Genomic DNA, 22,219 nt, shown 5'->3' with positions numbered 1-22,219 from the left:
CCCATAATACCCCCTAATGCTGCACTTTCCCTCCTCCTGCATATTTTCAGTGAGATGTTACTAATCCCAGGAAAGGAAAGGGCAAAAGCTTTGGGCCACTCACGAGCCAAACCCAGAGTGCTCAGATAGGAAAACAAATAGCATCCAAAGCACTAAATCTGGGCAGGATTTGAGCTAAGAGCTGCTAAAAACCCTGTTAAAAGTCAAGCCAGGAAGAATAAACTCAGAACAGGCAATTACACTTCACTCTTGGCTTGGTTGCACTGGCTGGTGGTTCAGAATTGCCACGGAATGATTTACTGGGAGATAATGGAGCATTGCACACCCCAGCTCCCACAGAGGCTCCACACCTTCATCAAGATGCCACTATTTAGTGCTAAGCTTTATTAAGCATGAAAGGAAAAAAAAAAAAAAGCCAAATTTGAATTTTTAATGTCCTGAGTTAGTCCTTAAAAAACATTTATAGAGAAGATGATAGTGATCCAACACAGCAACCTTGGAAGGGAGACTAAAATGAATATTGACTTTGCTTTCCCAGCCTGTGGTTTGTGGTAAAGGAAACAATTTTTAATTCTCTATCTTTCACTACTGGCAATTCTGATTGTGAACTAAAGACAACACCAATATTCCTCATTATTGTTAATGCCTTTATGAAAGGCTGATTTGGATTTGGAATTGCTCTAAAGTCTACTAAAGTGATTAAAGTGTTTAAAAATTACTGACCTAGTTCATTCAGATAGCTGTAGGGTCTCCAGTCTGCAGTTTCTCTGTCAAGGATTTTGTTACTGAGCTGTTCAAAAAGTATGATAATGGGTTAATGCTGGAAGAGACAGACAGTTCCCACCCCAGACTACAGCCCAAGGATGTCAGGAATAAAAATGGGAGGTGACTCCTGCCTTGGCCTCAGCATCTCAGCCCTTTATCTGTGTGAGTTGGACAGCTGTTCACTAGCATTAGGGAAAATCACAAAGGAAAGTCACTTCACCAAGCCATGAACACAAACATGCTGGAGAGCACAGGATTTCCTTTGGAACCACGACTGGGGTGCCTGTGGATGTGGGGTGACACTCCAAAGTAACCCCATGGAGATGGATGGATCACACCCCTACACTGCATGCACAGAGGGGCTGCCTGGAGCTGGGGGTGCACTGACAGGAGGTGCAGGGGCCACGAGTTCTCTCAATTCAAGGAAAATCACTTTGGCAATGATGGAGCACAAAGGCCCCTGTGCATCTGCCAGCAAAGAGGAGAGTCCAGAGCTGCCCTGCAGGTGCTGCTGCTGGGACAGCACCTCCCAGAGTGGGCAGTGAGAGGAGAGGAGCCCATGTCCCACTGCGCTGGGACAGATGAGTGGGCACCAGCTGAGCCCTGCAGGGCGGTCTGGCAATAGCTGTAGCTGCTAAAACTGCTGAGCTTTCCTCCTCACATTGTTCCCTTGAAAGCCACACCTGCTGGAATACGGCTGGTCCAGAGGAAGTGTCAATTCAAGAGCAAATCCCAGCCTTGTTTCTGAAAAGGGATGAAGCCATCACTGCCCTCCTGTGTCTGCTTCCAGACTGGGAAGCCTCCTGCTGTGTTTGGAAGCATTCAGCTCAGCTATTTTACTGGATTTACAAGAAAATGCTAAACAAAAACGAGGTTAAAATTGAAAGAGAGTATTCAAAATTGCCACAACATTTCATCTTTCCTGATCTACCATTCTTTTTTGCTTAGCTGTCTTAATAGGTTTTTAGACTTGGAACAAAACCCTCCACTGATGTGTTGATGCCTACTGGGATATTGAATCCCAGCTGGGGCCCAGCACCCACAGCCACATTCCAAGGGCATTTTCTCCCCTCCACAGTCCCTTCCAACAGCCCTCAGTGCTGCTGCCACCCCACCTTGGGCTACAGCATCCTTGTGTTGTCCCTGTGCCCGCAGTGCTCCCGCTGTCCCTGGCACTGAGGAAGCTCTGCAGGAAATCAGGAGAGCCCAGGAGTCATTTCCTGATCATCCAGCAGCTCCCTGTGCTTCCCAAACTGGGAATGGACACACAGACAGCAGAGGCAGGGATGGATGGATGGATGGAGGGGATGGATGGATGGATGGATGGATGGATGGATGGATGGATGGATGGATGGATGGATGGATGGATGGATGGATGGATGAGGGAAGGGATGGATGGATGGATGGATGGATGATGGATGGATGATGGATGGATGGATGGATGAGGGATGGATGGGGCAGCTGGACAGCCCAGCAGGGGCATTAAGAGCAGATCCATTTGGAATGTGGTCACTGGGAAGAATTCAGCCCTTGGCACCATCAGTTCTCCTCAGCAGAGCTCACAGCTTCATTCTTCTCTTCAAAACTTGCAGCCAGAACACAAATGCTGATTTTTCAACCCAGCTGCACCACTTAGAGCACATTTATTAAAGTCTTGGGGTTTCTATTAAAAGATGTGGCTTTGCAGGATTTATAAATCAGCTCACAAACCTAAAATTTTGGCATGAAGAGCTACGGGCTAGAATTGATTTTTTAAATGAAATGATTTGGGGACATTTCTAAGTTTTTCTGAATGCAATTTTCCTGAATGTGATTATAGGTGTCTCTTTGTGCTACTATCATTTCTTAGCACACTATAATTTGTTAACTTTTTTTTTTTTAAGATAGAAAATACTTCAATTTTTACTGTGAAGCAAAATTGCTTTTCTGGAGGAAGAAATCCTTCATAGTAAATTTATCCATTAAAATTCCAGGCTGGTAATTTTAGCAATTTGGTTAAAACTACCTCATATCTGGCAACGTTTCCTTTAAGATCAACGAGATACCAGCCTGAGTAAACAAAGTCATTATCTGCCTGTCTGAAACAGCTGGATAGATGACAGTGGCCACTTGATCACCACCAGCCATTTGTCAATGCCCAGGTTTTTAAGTCCATGGTGATTAGGCAAAGAAGTGCTGGCAGGAATTCCATCATACCTTTATCCTGCAGGAGTGCAATCAATAATTTGACATTTATTTCCCTAAATACTGACTTCAGATCTTCCTGGTCCAAGCTTGTGCTGCTCAGTTTTAGATGCCCATCCTCAACGTGCTGCAGCCATTCTGTATTTGCAGTCCTCCTTTTTCTTGGGCAAGTTTTATTCAGAGATACTTAAATGGTACTTTCTGTACTGAATGCCTTTTTATTAGCTGGGTGACATCCAGTCAGACCATTTCCAGTGACCTCTGTTTTGCATCTTCTAATTTTATGTGAAGTCTTTGGTAGAATTTAGGACTTCCTTTAATAGATGTGAAACTGCTGGCTTTAAAAAAATCAGGACACCTAATAGCAATTGATTTTTATGATGTCTGTAGAAACCAACACCTGGACTTTTGCTGCGATGCTGGAAGGGAATGAAGGTGGAATTATGAGCTTTGCAAAAGCTCAAGGTGAGAATCCTCCATTTTGCAGCAGCCTCATCCTTTACACAGAGTATTCTTCATGAACTTTGCAGAGCTTGGTAAGAGAGATTTGTTCTTACTTCATGCACTTAGTTCAAAAACTCGGACACAAAGCTGGCATTACAGCCCTGAGAGGGATTTTGTGAGTGGTCCTGCCAAACACCCTCTGCACAAAACAGGTCCTTGGCATCTGAAATCTGGTCTGTGGTTCAGCAATGAGAGCTCTGATCTGAAGACACAGGTATGGAGGTATGTAATCTCCATTTATCTGCTTTGGAAATTTGTGGTAATTCTGTGGCAAAAGGTCCTTGGTAACTTGCAGCATCATTACTAGCTGGTGCTGCACATGTCATGAGAAAAAAGGCCAAACCTACTTGTAGGAGCTCATAAGCAAAGGTCAGGGTTTGGCTTCAGTTAAAGTCACAGTAAAACATCTCTTGGCTCCAATGGTTCCAGCAGTTCCCCCGAGCTGACTTGCCAAGCTCTCTCCCATGGGAAGAGCAATTACTTGTGGCAAAGTGCTGGGAGTTAAAGGCCTGCACCGAGATGCTGGAGCCACCTCCTGAACCTCAGAGCTGCAGATCCACTCTTGGGGTCCTTGCACAGAGATGAAGCTCAGCCCTGCAAGCTCCTGCTGGCACCTGGCACAGGCTTGGGGACAGGACTGCAAGGGCTTGGATCCCCCAGTCTGTGTGTCCAGCTGCCTTTTACTGCAAACACCCAGGCACACAATCCCTCAGAGAGCTGATCAAGCTCCATTTTAACAGTAATCAGATTTCTTTGTCCCATTAGTCTTCCTGGGAAGCTATTCCAAAATCTCACTGATCTGGTGGTAGAAATCTAATTTCCAGCTTCGATGCATTCATGGCCAGTTCATCCTCATTTGTTCTCGAGCCAGCTCTGTCATCTCACTTAAATAGCTCTCCTCCCTCCTCGTGTTTACCTTGCTGTATTTATAGATGGCAATCATGCTCCCCCTCAGCGTTCATTTTGCCAGATAAAAGCAGCCAAGCCTTTTTTCAGTCTCTTCTGATAGGCTCCCCCTTATCCTCCCACTTGTTTTCCTCCTGCCTGTGTTCCAGTCTGTGCTCCACTGGCACAACCCCAGCCCCAAACACACTGGGGAGGGTTTGATGCCTCCACTGGTGCTTGTCTCTCAGCAGCTCCAATGGTTCACCTTCAGGACCTGAGCAGTGGCCAAGTGTGTGTCTGGCAGAGGGGGCGTGAGGAGGTGAGATCCTTCCCCCGGCTGAAACCTGGCCCTGCTCCATCCTGTGCAGACAGAGCCGTGTCACAAACTGTCCCCAGTGCAGGGCTGGGCCCTTCAGCTCCTGCTAAAGCCTCACCCACCTCCTTCCCTCCAGAGGTGCCACCCTGGGAGCTGCAGCAGGGTCAGTACACAGTGCTGGCAGCCCCCAGGCAGGGATCCTGGAGATGGGAGAGGAGAGCAGGAAGGAAACAGGAATGATATGTGTAGGGTTGGGGGAGAAAAGAGAATAGGAACAGGGACATGGGAAATAAAAAAGATAATAGAGTGGAGAGATCACCAAGAAAAGAGGGGAGAAAAGGCAAAACACAGAAAGAAAGGGCAGGGAAGCACAGGAGAGAAAACTCTCCCCAAACTGGAGCAGGGCTCCCAGCTGTCCTGCCTGTGTGCTTTGCCCAGCCTCTGAGACAGGAATGGCTCCAGCCCAGCGCCCCCAGGCCTGATCTCCTTGGAGCACAGGGAGGAAACACATCCCGGGTCTGGCTCAGCACTTCAGACATTCCTCTGCCATTGTTTTTTCATTTTGCATCTGCGCTGGCTCCTTTGTGACCCCAGCTGGCACTCCAAAGAAATGAATCCTCCAAGTACAACTTGTGCACATTTCTCTGCAGAAAGTGAGAATGGCACCAGGCAAACTGATTTGGAAATGAACTCGTTAAGGCAGCTATTAGGGCTTTATATGCTCCTTTGTCTTACTTGGCTGCAGAGCTGCAGACAGACAAAGTGTATTTTTGGCCATCCTCAGCTATTCAGCACTGCAAAGCATTCTCATTAATAAGTGAGATGGTGGGAGATCTAAAGGCAATATCAGGCCATATATTTTGATAAATACCCTGAAAATACCACTTCTATTGGTCTTTCAGTGATTATCAGGACAACCTGACTGACTACAATGGCCAGAGCTGCAGCAGGGGGAGCAGCTTCCAGGCGAGTCCCAAAGCACACGTGGGGATTAAACCTTTCCAGCAGCTTAATTTTTGAAGTAGTTCTGTGAGAAGATGGCACTGCAGGCTGGGAATCCAGGATAGGTGCTGGCTTTGACCTTTTCTGAATTGATTTAAATTTTTGCAAAAGGATTAGTGGTCCAGACGGACACTCATCCTAAATTTGACATTATGAGCATTTGCACTTTCAATTTGGGGAGCAAAAATTCATGATGCAAGGGGACCATCTACATCAAAAAACATATTTACACATCTGTCTAAGCATTTCTCTGAGAAATCTCTGGAGCCAGCCTTTTTATTACATTTTAATGAGATTTTCTTTTAACAACTAAGAAATTACTTACAGGAGCACATGTAGAGATATTTTTGCCTGTCCTGTACAATGCTGTCTTTTTTGCATTAATCTTGTTCATATGGCATTCCAGTGAATAGTTACATTTGGATTAAGGTGACACAGCCTGAAATACCATCATTTTTAAAGCTGACAACCTTGATGAAATCAACTGCATTTCCTTTCTGCCCTGCTCCTTCTGCTTTGCCTCACCTGGGCTTATTAAGGCTCCACAGGAGGAGCTGTTTTACCATTTGCCACATCTAAATTTACTGCTAAAGTGCTGAATTGAGTCAGTGTTGTTCATGAATGGTCTGAGGGAATCAATTGCAACAAATGATAAGGGAAGTGCTCCAGGATGTTCCAGTGAGAGGGTTGGAATAGCTCTGCTGGAGAGCCAGGAGTGTCAGCAGAGCTCCCAGAATGTCCCTGCACGAGTCCTCAAAAGCACTCCAGGGACCTTCTTGCACCTTTCTGCTTGTCTGTGTCAGCAGGGAATTTGTGTGTCTGATGTGGGAAACAATGAAACAGCAAAGAGAGATTACTGATTAATGCTTCATTGATTTACTGGTGTTGTGTTAAAGGATAATGATATTTATTGAGATATTTATCTCTTCTGAGAAGCAAACATACCTCAGAGTTGCTAAGACACCAAGCCTTGCTGACCCAGACAGGGTGAGACTCCAGTTCCCATTCCCAGAGACTGGGAAGATACAGGAAGGGGAAATCCAACCTTTCAGTGTCTGGGACATCAGGAATGCTACCCTGGAGTTTGAAGTAGTGCTGGCAGACAACAGGGCCCCAGAGGCATTGCTCTGCTTGATTTCCTTGAACTGATAAGAACATTGCTGCACTGGGGTGGGGTAATATCTACCTTCCAGGAGCTGTTTCCATCCAGATTACTGGGAAAGAAGCGTGAAGTCACCCCACATGAGAGAGTGTGGTAGCTTGGATTGGAAAAACAGTGAACACTGCTGCTACCCTGGGATATATCTGGGAAGAAAACAAGTCAGCACAAAATACTTTGGAAGCCACAACAGTTCTTAAGAAACTGAAAACATGGTAGAGACAATCTAGTTTAGGAATCTTTGTTGGAGTACTGGGTGTTCTAAAACATCTGCAGATGCAATCTATCCTGCATTATGGTCTGAAGCTCTTGACTATTAGCATTAAGTATAAGAGAAAAAACCAAAATACTTTAATAATACAGTGTTATCTTCTTGAAGGTGTTAATAAAGTCATTCCTGACAGTCCAGCTGCTTTGCAGGTGAGGGGAGGGAGGCAGAACTCAGGAAATGCATGGGCTGCAACACAGCTGCCTCCTTGGTTTAAGCTATGGAAGAGCCCCTGGGCAGTCTTGGATTTGAAACAAATGAAACCTTTTTGTTACAAAACCTGGAGTAATGTTAGAAATCAAGGTGCTATAACTGTACCAAGGAGTCCAAAACGCTTTCTATTGTGTGTAAAGGCTTTTCAAAAACCAAAGCTGGAGCCCTGAAAGGCAAACCTGGGCAGTTACACTGTATGCTCAGAGACATTTTATCTATTTCCTCAATTTAAGTTATAAACACATTTACCAAGCAGAATAATTTACCAAGAAAAGCATCATATTTATAGTGGCAGTTCTAATGAAAACATCAATCCCAATCTGGTTCCAGCTGCATAACAAATAGGTACATGTTTCAAAGTACCATCAGGAGAAGAGATGGAAAATTCCAACTGGAGCAGCATCATTTAAACATCGAGGCCCTGTAAGGAGCAAATGAAGGGGCTTTGCTAAGGCATGGGCTCAAAGTGCAGGCAGAGAGGTTGGTTGTGGGGAGCACCTTCATGTCAAAGGGAAATGAAGTGCTGGGCTGGCTGCTTGAGCCCATCTCCACCTTTACTGGAGCCTGGCAGCCGTGGCTGAGGAAGGACAGGGACCTGGGGTCCCCAGCCACCATCACCTCCTCTCCTTGCCCTCTGCATCCGCCTCACTCTGAACATGCACTTTGCTTTGCTGACATCTTGTGGAGATCTAGATTGAGCCTAATTTACTGCAGAATATCCTGTTTCCAAGAAGTGGGTTTATCTGCAGGGTGTCTCTTACATAAGGGCTGTGGCTCAGGGCTCAGGGGAAGCTGCTCCTGCATGTGCAGCTCTGACCAAGCACTGCTTTTCTGCTGAAACATGCAATGAGATTTTCGAGGTCAGCTCTGTTTTGTGGTAAGTGCAGAGCCTTTGAGTCCCAGCTGTTTTGCAGAGTTGCTGCTGACAAATGATCTCAGATCAGGATGTGATTCCAGAGCTGAAGCCTTTGCATTGAACATCTGTCAGCCAGGCTGCCAGGGCTCTGCCATCTCCCCCAGCTACAACTCTGTGACCTTCACCATCAAACCAACAGGAAACACATCTCTCTTGGGTCTGCCAGTGGGAACTGGGGCTGGAACCCACCCCTCATGTCCGTGTGTGCCCCCCACCAAACAGCCTTGAGCCTGCTCAGGGGCCTTGGCTCAAGGGCCCCTCCTCCTCCCCACAGCTCATGGTTCCAGTTAAACAGGACACTTGGATCTGTGTCTCTGTGCTCTGAGAGTGTTGGTGGAGTCACCTCTGCCCTCTCCCTTCCCTTACCCACTGGCTGTGGGCCAGGAGCAGCTGAAGGAAGAGCAGGACCCTGTGGCTCTGCAGTGGGGTTTGTGGTCCCCACCCATGTCACCAGGAGCCACCTGAGACAAGGTGAGTTCTCAGCTGGCTGGAGCTTGTTCTCTGCACCCAAAATGAGCTGCAATAAACCTCTACCAGAGTGCTCTACTACTTAGCACAGTGTTGAATTAATGATTCTGAGCTTGTACACATCCCCCAAAATCCTTTTCTTCCCCCCCTTGCACGCAGCAGCCTGAACTCAGAATTACTCCTGCTACACAGTTCCCTCTGGTTGATACTTAAGTAGCCACCCAGGCTGATTTACCTTGATAGCACAGTCCATTTTCTACACATTTATTCATGAAGCTCTTGTAACTGCTGGCTGGAAATACATCAAATACAAATCTAATGCTATCCCTGTTTAAAAACAACCAACAACAACAACAACAAAAAAACAAAAAAACCCAAAAAAACAAAAAAAAAACCCAAAAAACCCAACCCACAAAAAATCTCTCTATTCCCAAAGGTGAGAATTTTATTCTGGTCTGAACAGTAAGGAAAGACTTAAATGCCTAAAGGGAATTAGACTGAGCTCCTGCTCTGAGCCTGGAATCTGGGGTGCACAGAGAGCATCAGTCCCCATTCTGCAGGACAGTATTCTGGAAACTGGGCACCAGCCCAGCCTCAAAAAAGGGAATAAGTGAGCACTCTGCAGTAAATACAAACCCAGACTTCTCAACTGCTAAATGGAGCTGCTTCCTTCTCTTTGTGTGGGTCTTCTCTGCCCACACAGTGTCAGGGAGACGGCTGAAGGCTCCAAACAGGAGGGTTCACTCTGCCACCTCCCACCACCCATCATCTGCAGATCATTTCTGGAATCTCTTGTCTAGGCTTCAGGATCCATGATGCTTTATTTGTGTTAAGCTTTGCTTAGCTCTTGGCTCTCAGCAGAGGATTCACCCCTATCAGAAAGTTTGCTAAGACCTTGACAAGACCTCAAACATCAGTTCAGCCCATGGCCAAGTCTTTGTGAAAGTCCCACGAAGGAATCTCTGCTGTTCTCCAGCACTGCCACACAGTTTTCCCTTCTGGCCCCATCTCCTTGAACTAAACAACCTGCACTTCAAAATCTTTTTTGGATGTAGGGCATTCTCGGGCTGGGGAGCACCATTTTGATTTTAGGCTTATTTGGAAAAATTTGCTCTTGGATCTATGTGCTGTGGATAAGCCCTCCCAGAACAGGTGGTTTTCTTCTCCTCTGGCTGCTGGGCAAAGTGTGTGTTCTGCTGCCACATCCTTCATCCACAAATGCAAAAGAGTCCAAGGGCTGCTCAGGGGGTTCCCTTCCCTTTCCTCATAATCTCTCTCAAACATATGCATGGATTATCAGCCTCACAGGAGCTGAGGACCTAAAGACCAAAAACATCCTCCAGAAATAAATGTGCTGGAGGAAATTGCTGCCTGCAGGAGCTAGGGATCTGTGTATGTGACTCTATTCAGAAACAGCACCACCATCACCCAAATAAGAGTAAACAGGCACAAGAACAACTGGTGATTCAGGAGAGCCATAATGTTACAGCCCACAGAGGGCTGGAAGCTGCAGCCATCCAGGTGAAATTCTTGCCAAAGTACATGGGTTTACATGGGATTATATCCATTGGACAAGCACATCTCCATGGTATTCTGCCTTTAATCCACAAGCAAACCTGCAGGTGAAGGCTGGAATCCCTGTTCCCTCTGTGCAATATTGCTGCTGATGCCTTGGGAAGGCTGCCCTGGAGCAGAGGCTGGGCAGAGCTCCAGAATAAAGCAGGGATTCATTCAAAGCATCTTCTCCATGGATCCACCCTGGGCAGCACCAGAGCCCAGCCAGGGCTGCACCCAAGATGAACCCAAATGGCCCCAAAATGCACGGCCGGGCACGGGCTCTGTCCCTGGGATCAGTTCTGCTCCATTTGCACCTTGCAGTTCATTGTCCCATCCCAGCTTTAGCCCCTGCAGTCCCACCCTGCTTGTTTTTCTCTCTCCAGCCCACGGGGTTTGTGCTCCTGGGCTGAGGTTTGGGTCATTTGTCCTTGGTGCCCAGCTGGAGCAGGAATTGTTTTGTGTCCCTGCTCTGTGCACAGAGCTCACCATGCCCTCATGTGAAGCTCAGAAGTACAGACTAAAGCAGCACAGAATGTGAAAAATATAAAATCTAAAACCTGAGGCATCACTGGTGTCCTTCAGCATCCTCTGTAACACACCTGCCCTCAGACACACACGTGTTCTCTTGCCAGCCACATATTCCTTTTCTGTGAGCTTGTCTCCTATCCACCTCTCCTCTTTCTGCTGAGGGAGGCGCACATCAGCACCTTTTCCTGCCCCTCTGCTCCATGGAAGAGAAGCAGCATTGGTAAGGCCAAACTTGGGGCAGTTACTGAAAGTCTCAGCAGGGGAATGTACTGGAGGACAATCAGGATTTGGCAGGGAGTTTTCAGAAGCTCTTGTCTAGAATTTTTAAATGCCCTTCTAAAAAGGGCAAAACCCAAAACTTGAAACAATGCTGGTACCTGCAGGCAATTTATAATGAGCTGAAGATGGAGCAGTGTGTTTCTATCTTCTTAATCTTCCTCTGCAAGCTCAGATGGCAGAATTTTCCAAGGGGAAGGAGAAAGAAAACTGTCCTTGTGACCTCCAGAAAGAGATGCCTGACCCCACTCTGCTGCAGCCTCCTGAGTGATCCAATTTCTATTGCTAGAAGGACTGCACAAAGAAAGTAAGAGGAAAGAAAAGGCCTAGTCTCTGCACTGACTGAGGGGAACAGGAAAGAACCAATATCCAGTTCCTTTCTAGAGAAGCCCATGAAACCCCCTGACCTGGTGCTGTCTGAGTTTGAGGATCTGGTATTCAGGGTTTTTACAAACTGACCTGACACAGAGCAGCAATGCCACAAGGGCCAGAGCTAAACTCCCAGTCCAAGGAACAAAAGAGAGCCCAGGTTCAGTGCAGATGAGGGATGTGATCCCTCAGCTCTTTAGGATGGGCAGCTTAAGCAAGAGCCAGCAAAGCTAAAATTCAAAAATAAGAAGGAATGAAAAGAGCTCCATGGTAATTTCTCCCCCCATTTGTAGGTATCAGAAGAAGGAATGCTCTACTGAGTGTTCTAGATATAAAACTAGTCCATGGTGTTCAGCAGAGAGCCCGTGATGTGGGACACACCATGGCAGGCAAACATCCCTGGCACGAGGACTGAAGTCACTGTGCCATGAGAAGATCCATGACTGAGTTCCAGGTATTACAGCAGCCAGGCATCACTATCATTGGTTTAATGGGAGAGGCTCCTTCCAGGCAATCTTTGGCAGGGAAGTCCATAAAAAGCTTCCAGCTGTGCCACCCTGAGACAGCAGAGAAGCCAAGAGGCCTCGTACATTTAGAGTAAAAAGCAGAAAGAAAAAGGCACTGCAGGCCTGGGGAAGCAGAGCTGCTGGCCAACCTCTGCCCGCCCCAGGGCATTGTATTTACCTGGACTTGGAGTTTCAGCCGTTTAAAAGGAAGAGAACAAGTCAGAGGGCAGTAAACCCTGAGAAGATCCCCACTGAGACAGTGGAGAAACCAGAAGGAAGTAAAGCCATCTCCTGCCTGGCATCATCCCTGGTACTGGCCAGAGAGGAATGAGTAAGAATGACAGCATTGAAAAGGAGATCACATCCTCCAAAATTTAGACAATCTGTCAAGAAAAGCTGTTCTCCACAGCAGGAGCAGAGCACAGAAAGAAGGAAGAATGCTTTGATCCTGAAGAGCCTTCCTCTTCCTCTCTCCTGCTTTCCTCAGCTCCTGGAAGATGATTCCCACCAGCTGCCTATGTGGCAAGGACCTGGTCTGCACACAGCAGAGAGTGACAACAACCAGACACCTCAAATCACAAACTGCAGCACAGACAAAACCAAAGTCTTATGACTGACCCAGCCAATCCCATTCTTCAAACCAATAAAGGCTTCCCAAGGTTTCACAAAGGGAAACATCTCTGCACTGCAACAGGAATGCACATGACTCAAAATTCCATGCAGCATATTTCCTGCTTAGGTATATCCCATATCAACTTCCACACAGAAAACAGCTTAAATCAGTTTGATATTTACTTTCCTGTCCCATTTATGTGTTTAAAGATCACGGCATTCTGAGGAAGAATGGAAGTGTCATTATTTTTGAGGCTCAGTAACACATGTTACACATCACAGAAACTTGTATTTCCCCAACAGACAGGAATATGAGTCTGGATTTGATTAACATAAAAAGACCCTTACCAGAAAGTGAGTAATCTGTATTAGTCATCCTCATGGCTGGAGTGTAAGATACACTTGGCATGTCATGGCCCTTCTCCTTCTGTTTCCGTCGATACCACACAAAGAGTGCCAGCAAGACCATAATAATTAGAAGGAGAATAATAATTCCAATGATTGCTCCCACTGAGTGCCTCTCTGATCCAAGAGCAGGGCTAATTTTAGTATAGGGGTTTAATTCTTCCATCATAAGAGCCGCTGTTAAAAGTAATTCATAACACACTGTAAATTGAATCGTGCATTTCATTTCATTTTTGAAACACTGTGTTTTTTTAACTACATCATTGGAGAGGGGGAGAGAGAGAGGGAGAGAGGGATTTTACAGAGAAAATTCCACCGTACCTTGATCACATCGGATTCCTTTGAAGCCTGGGCTGCAGTAGCAAGTGCCTGTGACGTGGTCACACGTTGCATTGTTCATGCACTCACACAATTGTTTGCAACCATAACCAAATGTTCCTGGAGAGCACTCTGGGGAGCCAAAGAAAAACATTGGAAAGAATTCTTCTGGTTTTGGGAATGGGCACAACACTTGCCAAAGGAAATGTGGTAGAGAAGTCTCCCTGGTTTTAGGATCTCTAGGATAACACCCTAATGTGAAATTATTATTAGTCTAAAGCAGGAGGAGCTAAATGCATTCTATGTGCAGTTTGTTACTTATTAAACTGTAACTTTCTGGAAAATTCATAGCATGAAATCAATGATAGGCACAAAGGCTTTAGAAGACTTGATGTATATTACAAATGTTCAGGGTTTAACAGAGCTTGAGCTCAGAAGCTGCAGACAACAGAGCTCAGCATTCTTCACCTTAACTTAACCTTAAAAACTTACCTGTTTTATTTTTTCAGGAGGGAGTTGCAAAGAAAAGATTTAATGAACCTTTCTATGAACCCTACAGCCTTTACCAAACAAACCTCACATACTTTCCTACTCATCCCTGCCAGTGCCAGGATGGGAACTGGTAGGGATGAGTAGGAAACAGAATAGGACAGAATAGAATAGGAATAGAACATTGCAGGTGGAATTTCAGAACTGAGCATCTGAATGGTTTGATTTGCTCTGCTTCAGTGTCAGGGTTCCTAATCCAGAAGGAATTTCTATGCTGTCTTTGTGTTTCTATCAAAGACTGAATGTCCAGCTGAGAAATTTATTCATGCAATTACCATGATGGGCTATTACAATAAATCTGTAGGCAGCTTACTGTACTTCTGGAAGCACTGTTCAAGAATAAATTGAAAGAAACAATGTCTGTCACTTACTTCCACGGAGAAGCTGCATTACTGAGAACATGCACCCTTGCTATGATCCTGTGGAATATATTGTTCAAGATGTGACTCCTTGTGTGTCACTGCAAAGGTTTTTCATTGCATGACAACACCTCCCCAGTGTCAGCCTCAAAGTAGCTTCTGGTAGCCAAAATTTAATATTAAGTACAGAACCATAGCCAGTATCTGTTTATTGATTTGCAGTGTGTATTAGAATTGTATATTTAATCTGTTGGTACTCAAACAAAGAAAAAAATAGAATTATTACAATTAATGATCATTCTTTTATTAGCCTGCAGCCTACTTAAAATGAATAAGGCCTAAATTTTGGGACTGCACCACAGAAATGATGCCTGCAATTAAGCATTTCATCTGCAATGCAGTGTGACTGCCCATTCAGCAGGATTTGGAGAAGGAAGGAGCCTTAATGAAGAGATTCTTTTAGATTAAACAGTAGAAAAACAAGTAAATAAATACATTTGTAGTTTGGATAGAAAAGAAAGCCTCAGGCATTATACAGGGATCAAATCATAAAGCAGCTCCTTGTATAAAATCTGCTATTGTGCAGTTCTTTGTGGTATTCTTTAGTTTCCTATTTTGATTGTGGCTGCAGTGAAGAGCATCCCCAAATTCCACCAAGCTGGCCACTTACAGAGTTACAGTGGTGCCATGTGCAATCCCCCAAGAGCACACAAATTTGGCCCTGAGATATCACTTTGCTGAATGCAAGTGTGTGCAAAAACATATTTATGAATTAAGTTACATGCACAAATACATCCATAAAGATCCACGTAGCAAGCTACAGTTAAAAAGCCTTCCCTTGCAAATCTGTCAGGAATGTTACTGAATTACCTTACTGCTAAAAAAAGTGAGGAATTAATGCCTTGGGAAGATGAGGTGGATGTCACCTGGGTTTAGAACCCCAGTAAGTGGGTGAGAATTTCCTTGTGAATTACTGCACTGAACACACACACAGAGCACATCCTCTTCCCAGGACCCTCATTCTGTGTTCTTCTAAGAAGCCATTTGGCACAGCCTGCTAAATATTCCAGTGGGACATGGATAACAATTCCAGGAAGACATTCCAGATCCCTTGCAAGGGAATTGAGGTTCATTGGGAAACACTCACTGCTCAAGCTAAACACAGACCCTTCCCAAAATGGCAAGCAACCTTGCTTCCCTTGATCTGCTTTCACTGTAAAGATGAATCTTTCTTTGGTCCATGTCTACATCATAACTTCTGTGGGAAAGGCCCATATCCCCAGTATTCTTTGGAAGGCAGAGAGCAGAAGGGACCTATTCCTTTTAACCCTTCTGTCTTTATGCACTGGGAAACCTGGGGCTGCTGCTCTCAGCAGCATTCACAAGGCCTGAGGCAGATTTAGGGCTGGGTGTGTATTACCAGGTATGAGTTTTTTGGGAAGGCCCCAGCCAGTCAACACTGAGTGCAGTGATTTACTTTCTCTCACCTAACTTTAGCCTGGCAATGAAAGGCCCAATTTGCAGGGATTCAGTGAATTTCTTTATGCTCAGACTGTCCAGTTTTCCAGAGCTGCCCTCTCCTCCCTATGGACTATATCAGGTGCCCGAGGTCATTGTCCTGCTGACATCAACACCTCATTTAAGAGCCAGTTTGTGCAAGAATTGTGAAGCACAGCCCCTCTCTGGAGAAGGAGGGCACTGAGGAGGCTGGCACTTACTCTGCTCACACTGTTTGCCTGTGAAGCCCGTCCTGCACGTGCACTGCCCGGTGATGTGGTCACAGTCGGCCCCGTTCTGGCACTGGCACACGTTGGCACAGTTCTTCCCATAAAAAGCAGCTGGGCAACCTTTCAGCAAGCAGGACAAGGAAAGAGTAAGAAATAAGCTGGAAGTCAAATTCAGATGTGTTATCAGCACAAAGTGTGTGGGCGTATAAATCAATGGATTTTCAGCCTCTGTATATTTAATGACATTTATTTGATGGTCTAAATGCAGAGATACTGTGACAGACAATTTTCTTGAAGTAATGTTTCTCATCTTTACAGAATTGCCTCTTAAGTGTTTCAGAAGAATGAAAACTTGACCCATCTATACAAACTACATTTTCAAGAAGTGAAAGAAGATGCTAAACAGAAACTCTGCAAGACCAGGGATCAATCAATTATTTGCAAGTGAAAGAACCTTCTTAAAAGGCTCACCAGAATTGGATCTCCTCTTTCATACCGGTAATTTGGCACTAGGGTGAGAAATCTCTACCATTTTCCTAAATCAGACCATAAATACTGGGGCATTAACAAGCAGGGACACTGACTGTGCAAATTCTAACAATGAATCAATAATCTAAATGATTTTCCCCTCCTTTATCGAGCGCCAAAGGCATAAAAAAACCTTGGAAAGCTTCAGGACTATTTTCTTAGGGGTGATGTGAGGTTATCAGGAGGAAGGAGCATGTGGTTTTCCAGGGAAAACTGCAATACTTGGAAGAGACACGAGGTAGCAGCACATACTTTGACAGATTCCCTGTCTCTGAAAGGCTTACGCTGAGTGCAGTAGAGCCCCGTCCAGCCATGGGTGCATCTACATTCTCCATCGTAGGGGCTGCACTGTGCTCCGTTGTGGCAGTTGCATGAATGAAAGCAATCAGGGCCCCAAAACCCAGTGGGACAAGCTATGAAAATAAAAAACATTTGTCAGCTGACAAAAAAGAAAGCAATGATCCTGTGTTAGTGCTGTGGAGGAGCAACAATAAAGGGAGAACCTGTGAGACATCAGCAAAGGCAGAACCTCACACTGCTGAACTTGGCAGTGACTCCTGGGCAGTGGCCAGTGCTCCCTGGGCAGTGACCAGTGCTCCCTGGGCAGTGACCAGTGCTCCCTGGACAGTGGCCAGTGCTCCCTGGGCAGTGGCTGGTCCTTCCAAGCCATCAGTTGCTCTTCAAACCCTGCTGCCACCCTGTAACCTCTCCCTGGCACAGGGATTTTGGCAGCAGGTTGATGGAGAGGATTCTGCCCTTCTGCCCTGTTCAGGTGAGACCCCACCTGCAGAGCTTCCTCCAGCCCTGGGGAACAACAGCAGAAGGATTTGGAGCTGCTGGAGCAAGTCCAGAGGAGGTCACAGAGATGCTGCAAAGGCTGGAGCCCCTCTGCTCTGGAGCCAGGCTGGAGGAGATGGGAATGTTCAGTTTGGAGAAGAGAAGGCTCCAGGGAGAGCTCAGAGCCCCTTCCAGGGCCTAAAGGGGCTCCAGGAGAGCTGGAGAGGACCTGGGACAAGGGATGGAGGGACAGGACACAGGGAACAGGGATAGATGGGTTATTTGGGTGGAATTGCTCCCTGTGAGGGTGGGCAGGCCCTGGCACAGGGTGCTCAGAGAAGCTGGGGCTGCCCCTGGATCCCTGGAAGTGTCCAAGGCCAGGTTGGACACTGGGGCTTGGAGCAACCTGGAATAAGGAAAGGTGTCCCTGCCCATGGCAGGGGTGGAATGGAATGGGCTTCAAGGTCCCTTCCAACCCAAACCATTCCAGGATCCTCTGTGTGGGGCAGGAGGCAGGATCAGGTCCTTGCTGTGACCAGTGACCCTCAACATGACCCCACTCTGTGCTGTGGCACTCTCCATGCCTCACTGGCATTATCTGTGAGGACAATTTAGGCAGGGTTGCAGGATATGGAGGTAATTTAATTTTCTTTTTGACATGCTGGAATTCTTGCATAATAAAGCCCAGCTATTCAGGTTTACTTTGCTATGCAATCAACCACTAAAATTACCACATTCATTTGAAGCACAGAGTGCTACTCCAATCATGAAAAAAATGTAAAGAAAACCTCTTCCAGTATGAATTCACATCCACAAATTCAGATTGCTATTGTTGTTGGGGGGCTAATATTAAATTAAAATCTCTGGGTCCATTTTATATTTCAACAAGTACAATATTAATACATTAAAAAAAGTTATTGTAAGCCTCCCTCCAAAAATGAATGCAGTAAGTTACTGTTATTAGTGCCAGACTAAAAGATCCGAAATTATGATAGGCCTTCAATATAACAACTATATTTTTGCTTTAAAAAGCACTTTCCATTGCTTCCTGCTAAAGACATGAATTAATAAGGCACAGTTCCCAGGAAACCTGAAAGTACAGACACCAGGCCTATTTCCATGGATGCCAATGGCTCCATGGATGATAAATGGAAGTTTCTGGCATTTGACAGACACCTCTAAAGCCAGAATGAATGGCCAAAAAAACTCTGCCATGACGTAAATCACACAAAAGGTCACTGGACTCACACAATGTAAAGCTGAGCAGGATTTGGCCTGAAGTGTTTGTGCTATAAGCAACCAGAAATACTTTTCCAATGCTGTTCTAAGGCAGAGCTGCAGGAGCTGTTAGTGAATCCAGAACTGGCTCTGGAGTTGGAGCTAAAATTATCTCCTGAGCAGCTCCAAGTCCAGGTCATTCCAGGTTAACACAGGGCCAGAAATAGCCTGGGAGGGGAGCCCAGGTGCCCAGGGAGCCTGGAGTGGGACAGGGTCACCTTGGGAGAGGCTCCCTTTGTGTGCAAGGAGCAACTGAGCAAAGAGCCACGTCCCCCTCTGCTCATCCAGAACCCAGAGTGCCCACAGGCAGGTGCTGCCTGCTGAACTGCTCCTGCTGACCTGGCCTGCCTTGCTCTGTAAGGAAAAACACCTTTTTTCAAGGTTAACAGACACTAACAGACATTTCCCAATTAGATGGCTAAATATAATGAGGAATATGTACAGCTTTCTGTCTTTTTTCCCTTTTTTTTCCTGCTGTTTTTGAGTGACAGCAATATTCTGCCTGTGGAAGACACACAATAAAAGCAAAATTACAGCCGTCTGTTTTTATCCGATTCCTGCTTTATCACTTGGAGTTTAATATATTTTCCTCTGGAATGCTGTCTAATATGCTAGTTGTATCCTGAATATGAAGTAACATTTCTGAATGATCGGATATTGCCTCCCTCTGTGATCTAGCTTCAATTAAGGGATGCTCTCAGGAAATGACACTTTGGGATCAGCAAATGCCAATCTTCTACCTGGGCAATTTTCAGAAAGAAATCCTTCATCCCTACAAGGCCACATTGACTTTTACAATTAAATTACATTTAATAGAAATATTTCAGCTACCTAATTTCTCAATTCGAGGGATTTGGTACATGAAAACATTTACTGGTTAATAATGTCTAAATGTAATAGCTGAAAGAAAATTATTACAAAAAAATAAATAAAAAGGAATCCAGCTAGAAATTAAAAGGGAGCATGGAGCTTTCTTTTCTGATAAGAGCTTGTGACCTCCCTTTCCTGGAATAAAAGCCAGTCAGGGCTTCTGCAAACTCCAAATGCAGAAACCAATTCAATCCAAAGCTAACTTAGATTAATTAATAGAAATCTGCTTTAAAGAGAGTAAGGCACTGGCTGTAATACAACAGGGATTTCCCCAGACTCTGACTCTAACTTTCAGAAAGCAGCAAACCAAGGCAGGAATGGCTATCTGGAGGCAGAGGAGGGGAATGTCCCTTACTCTGGGAGCAGTCCATGCCGATCCAGCCCGGGAAGCACTGGCAGGAGCCGTCGATGGGGTTGCAGGTCCCGTTCTCGGTGCACTGACACACCTCAGCACAGTCCTTCCCAAACTTCCCACTGGGACACACTGCAAACACAAGGCACTTTACTGCAGCCTCTTCAAAGGGAATGGCAGGAAATCACAGGACTCAACATTTAGCAATTAGAGATAAAATTAATTACAATAGTTTTTCTTTGATGAAGCAAAATTCCTCTGGAAAGCAGGAGAAGTATTTGAGCCCATTTTGCTTGCATCCCAGGAGTAAAAACAATAGGAAAAAGTCATATTAAAATCCATTTTTCTGCTGGAAAATTAAGCTAATATAGTCAGAAGATTGCAATTATTGAAGGGCAGTATGGAAGGATTACAAGAGGAGAGACAAAACAGAGAAGAGGGATCATCAGGAGAGGAAAAGAACAAGAAAACCTTAGGAGAATTCAGTGAGGAGCAGCTACAAGTGAGTGGCTGGGACTGATCTGGTTTCCAAGGATTTTATCTATATTTATATTTATGTATGTTATATATCTGTTTGACTGGGAGCTATTTAACAAATGTGCTGCATCCCAACAAAATCAGCACCTCCCCCTGTGTGTCCACCTAAGTGAAAAGAAACTCTCAATTTTTTTCCAGAGTCATCCTCTCACATCCTAAGCACAGTGACAGGAAACTAATAGACATGTAGATCTTCAACCTCCCACCAAATTATTGGAAATCTTTAACGTTAAAGTTGATGGAAGGCTCTGCTCAGTAACAAATGAAATGTTTCATTTCTGGGCTCTTATTGGCTGTGTTCCCTGACAAAAACAGATGTATTTTCAAAACAAGATAAAACATATAGTCCATCTTTGCAAAGAGGGTAACAAATGGAACTGGACTTGGATCCTGGTAAATAATAGCGATGTCAAAAAAGTGATTAAGGCACTTCCCTGAATTATGCAGCTGTTCCACCACTTCAGCCTCTCTCACTTTCTCAAAAGTAGTCCCTGCAGGTGACCTCAGTCTATCCTGACTGTGAATCAGCCACAGATTGAAATCCTGAGCTGTGATTCATTGGCTTTTATATAATATGCCATCCTCTGCTCTTACAAGAGCAGAGTATTGTTTTCTGCTTGTGTTTCTATAGACTATGGACTTATCTGTAGGAGTGGATAAAGTTGGGTTTGGCTTTCACACTGTGTGCTAAACAGAACTGTTCCTAAGTGAAAAGAGATAAAACTAAACACAATACACAGCCAGGATGGAAAGAATACACAAAGAGAGAAGGAAAGCAGAACCCTTCTATCACAGACAGCAAAAATTGAACTGATCTCTCAGCCCAGGCTCCTGGACAGGCCACACCAATATTCCCTTCCAGTGCTCTGCAAGAAGCAGCTCCAGGCACTGTTTTATGGCATCTTTGAGATGGAGATAGGCAACAGCACCTCGATGAAGACTGGGGTTTGTATGTACAAAAAATGGAATCCTCAAAGGCCTTCCTTTGAAGAGGAGCTGATTTGTTCTGCACCATGGATTACTGGTGGATCAGGGCAAGAACTGTGATCCAAACAGAGCTGCTGGCAAAGGGACCAGGTCACACTTTGGTGCACACAGGCAGAGCTGGCAGAGGGGTTCCCTCCACGGGAGCTCCCCTTGTCTCTGGAATGGCAGCACAGAGGGATGACAAAATGGATCTCCCTAATTTAAACAACCTGGTTGTGGACTGACAGAGAGACTTGTGAAGATGTGAGATCCAAATCCAAGCACTTTCTAAATGTCTCAATCATTTTTAGAGAGCTGTAAAACAAGACCTCATGCTGCTTTCTTCAGCAGCAGCCTGACTGTACAACACAGATTGGGATGTTAATTAGCTCAGAAAGCTCTGAAGTGGGACTCCCAAAGTCCCTGTGGGATGTCAGGTGTGTTCTAGCAGTGATAACAAGTTATTATCAACCCATCTCACTCTGGGATTGTGAAAGATATTCACAAAACAGCTGTTTAGTTGTTTGCAGCTCGGAATCCTTGGCACAACTGAGTAAACCTGTGCAGTTTTGGGGGTTACACAGCTCTTCACATCCACATACTGCTGGTGGAAGAACGTTCCTGCTGCCAATGGCACAAGGAAATGAAAATTCCAAAGTGAAATCTTCATTTCACGTTTTTCTAATGGAAAATTAATTAGCATTTTTCTTTCTACAAAATAAAGTTACATGTTAACTCATTATGACAAACTGCAACACAAATTGATTTTAATTAGGACATGAATATTTTAAGATTAATTTGCTAGATAGATCAACATTTCAAAGTAAAACCAGAAGTGCTGAACATCTGAGCAAAAATAAAATAGTTTTCTTAAGAGGATAATTAGACCTGCTTATGCTTTGAAATCTGGCTAACTTTTCACATAAAATGGACAAATGCACTGAAAAACGTTCATTTTAATAAATTAATTGGTGTAATGTTTAGTTGACTATACAGCACAGGAAAAAAAAACCATGGTTATATTT

General features: G+C 45.1%; 1 protein-coding gene across 7 annotated transcripts in view; it reads right to left on the bottom strand.

The window, feature by feature from the left end:
* MEGF11 (multiple EGF like domains 11) overlaps window positions 1–22,219 on the bottom strand; it is a 254,466-nt gene that overhangs the window by 12,705 nt on the left and 219,542 nt on the right. For 6 of the 7 annotated variants that reach the window (XM_077185613.1, XM_077185612.1, XM_077185615.1 and 3 more), the window contains 5 exons: window positions 19,695–19,823; window positions 16,699–16,827; window positions 15,878–16,006; window positions 13,255–13,383; window positions 12,877–13,110 (listed from right to left, as the gene is read on the bottom strand). In XM_077185613.1, coding sequence (XP_077041728.1) covers window positions 12,877–13,110; window positions 13,255–13,383; window positions 15,878–16,006; window positions 16,699–16,827; window positions 19,695–19,823 — 750 coding nt within the window. Of the gene's footprint in view, window positions 1–723; window positions 791–6,842; window positions 6,962–12,876; window positions 13,111–13,254; window positions 13,384–15,877; window positions 16,007–16,698; window positions 16,828–19,694; window positions 19,824–22,219 lie in introns of all 7 variants that reach the window. The other variant, XM_054641787.2, reaches the window with a different exon arrangement.

This window comes from Agelaius phoeniceus, chromosome 13, assembly GCF_051311805.1.
Source record: "Agelaius phoeniceus isolate bAgePho1 chromosome 13, bAgePho1.hap1, whole genome shotgun sequence".
Taxonomy (NCBI): domain Eukaryota; kingdom Metazoa; phylum Chordata; class Aves; order Passeriformes; family Icteridae; genus Agelaius; species Agelaius phoeniceus.
Note: the sequence above shows the minus strand (reverse complement) of the source record. Positions and strands in the feature narration are given on the sequence as shown.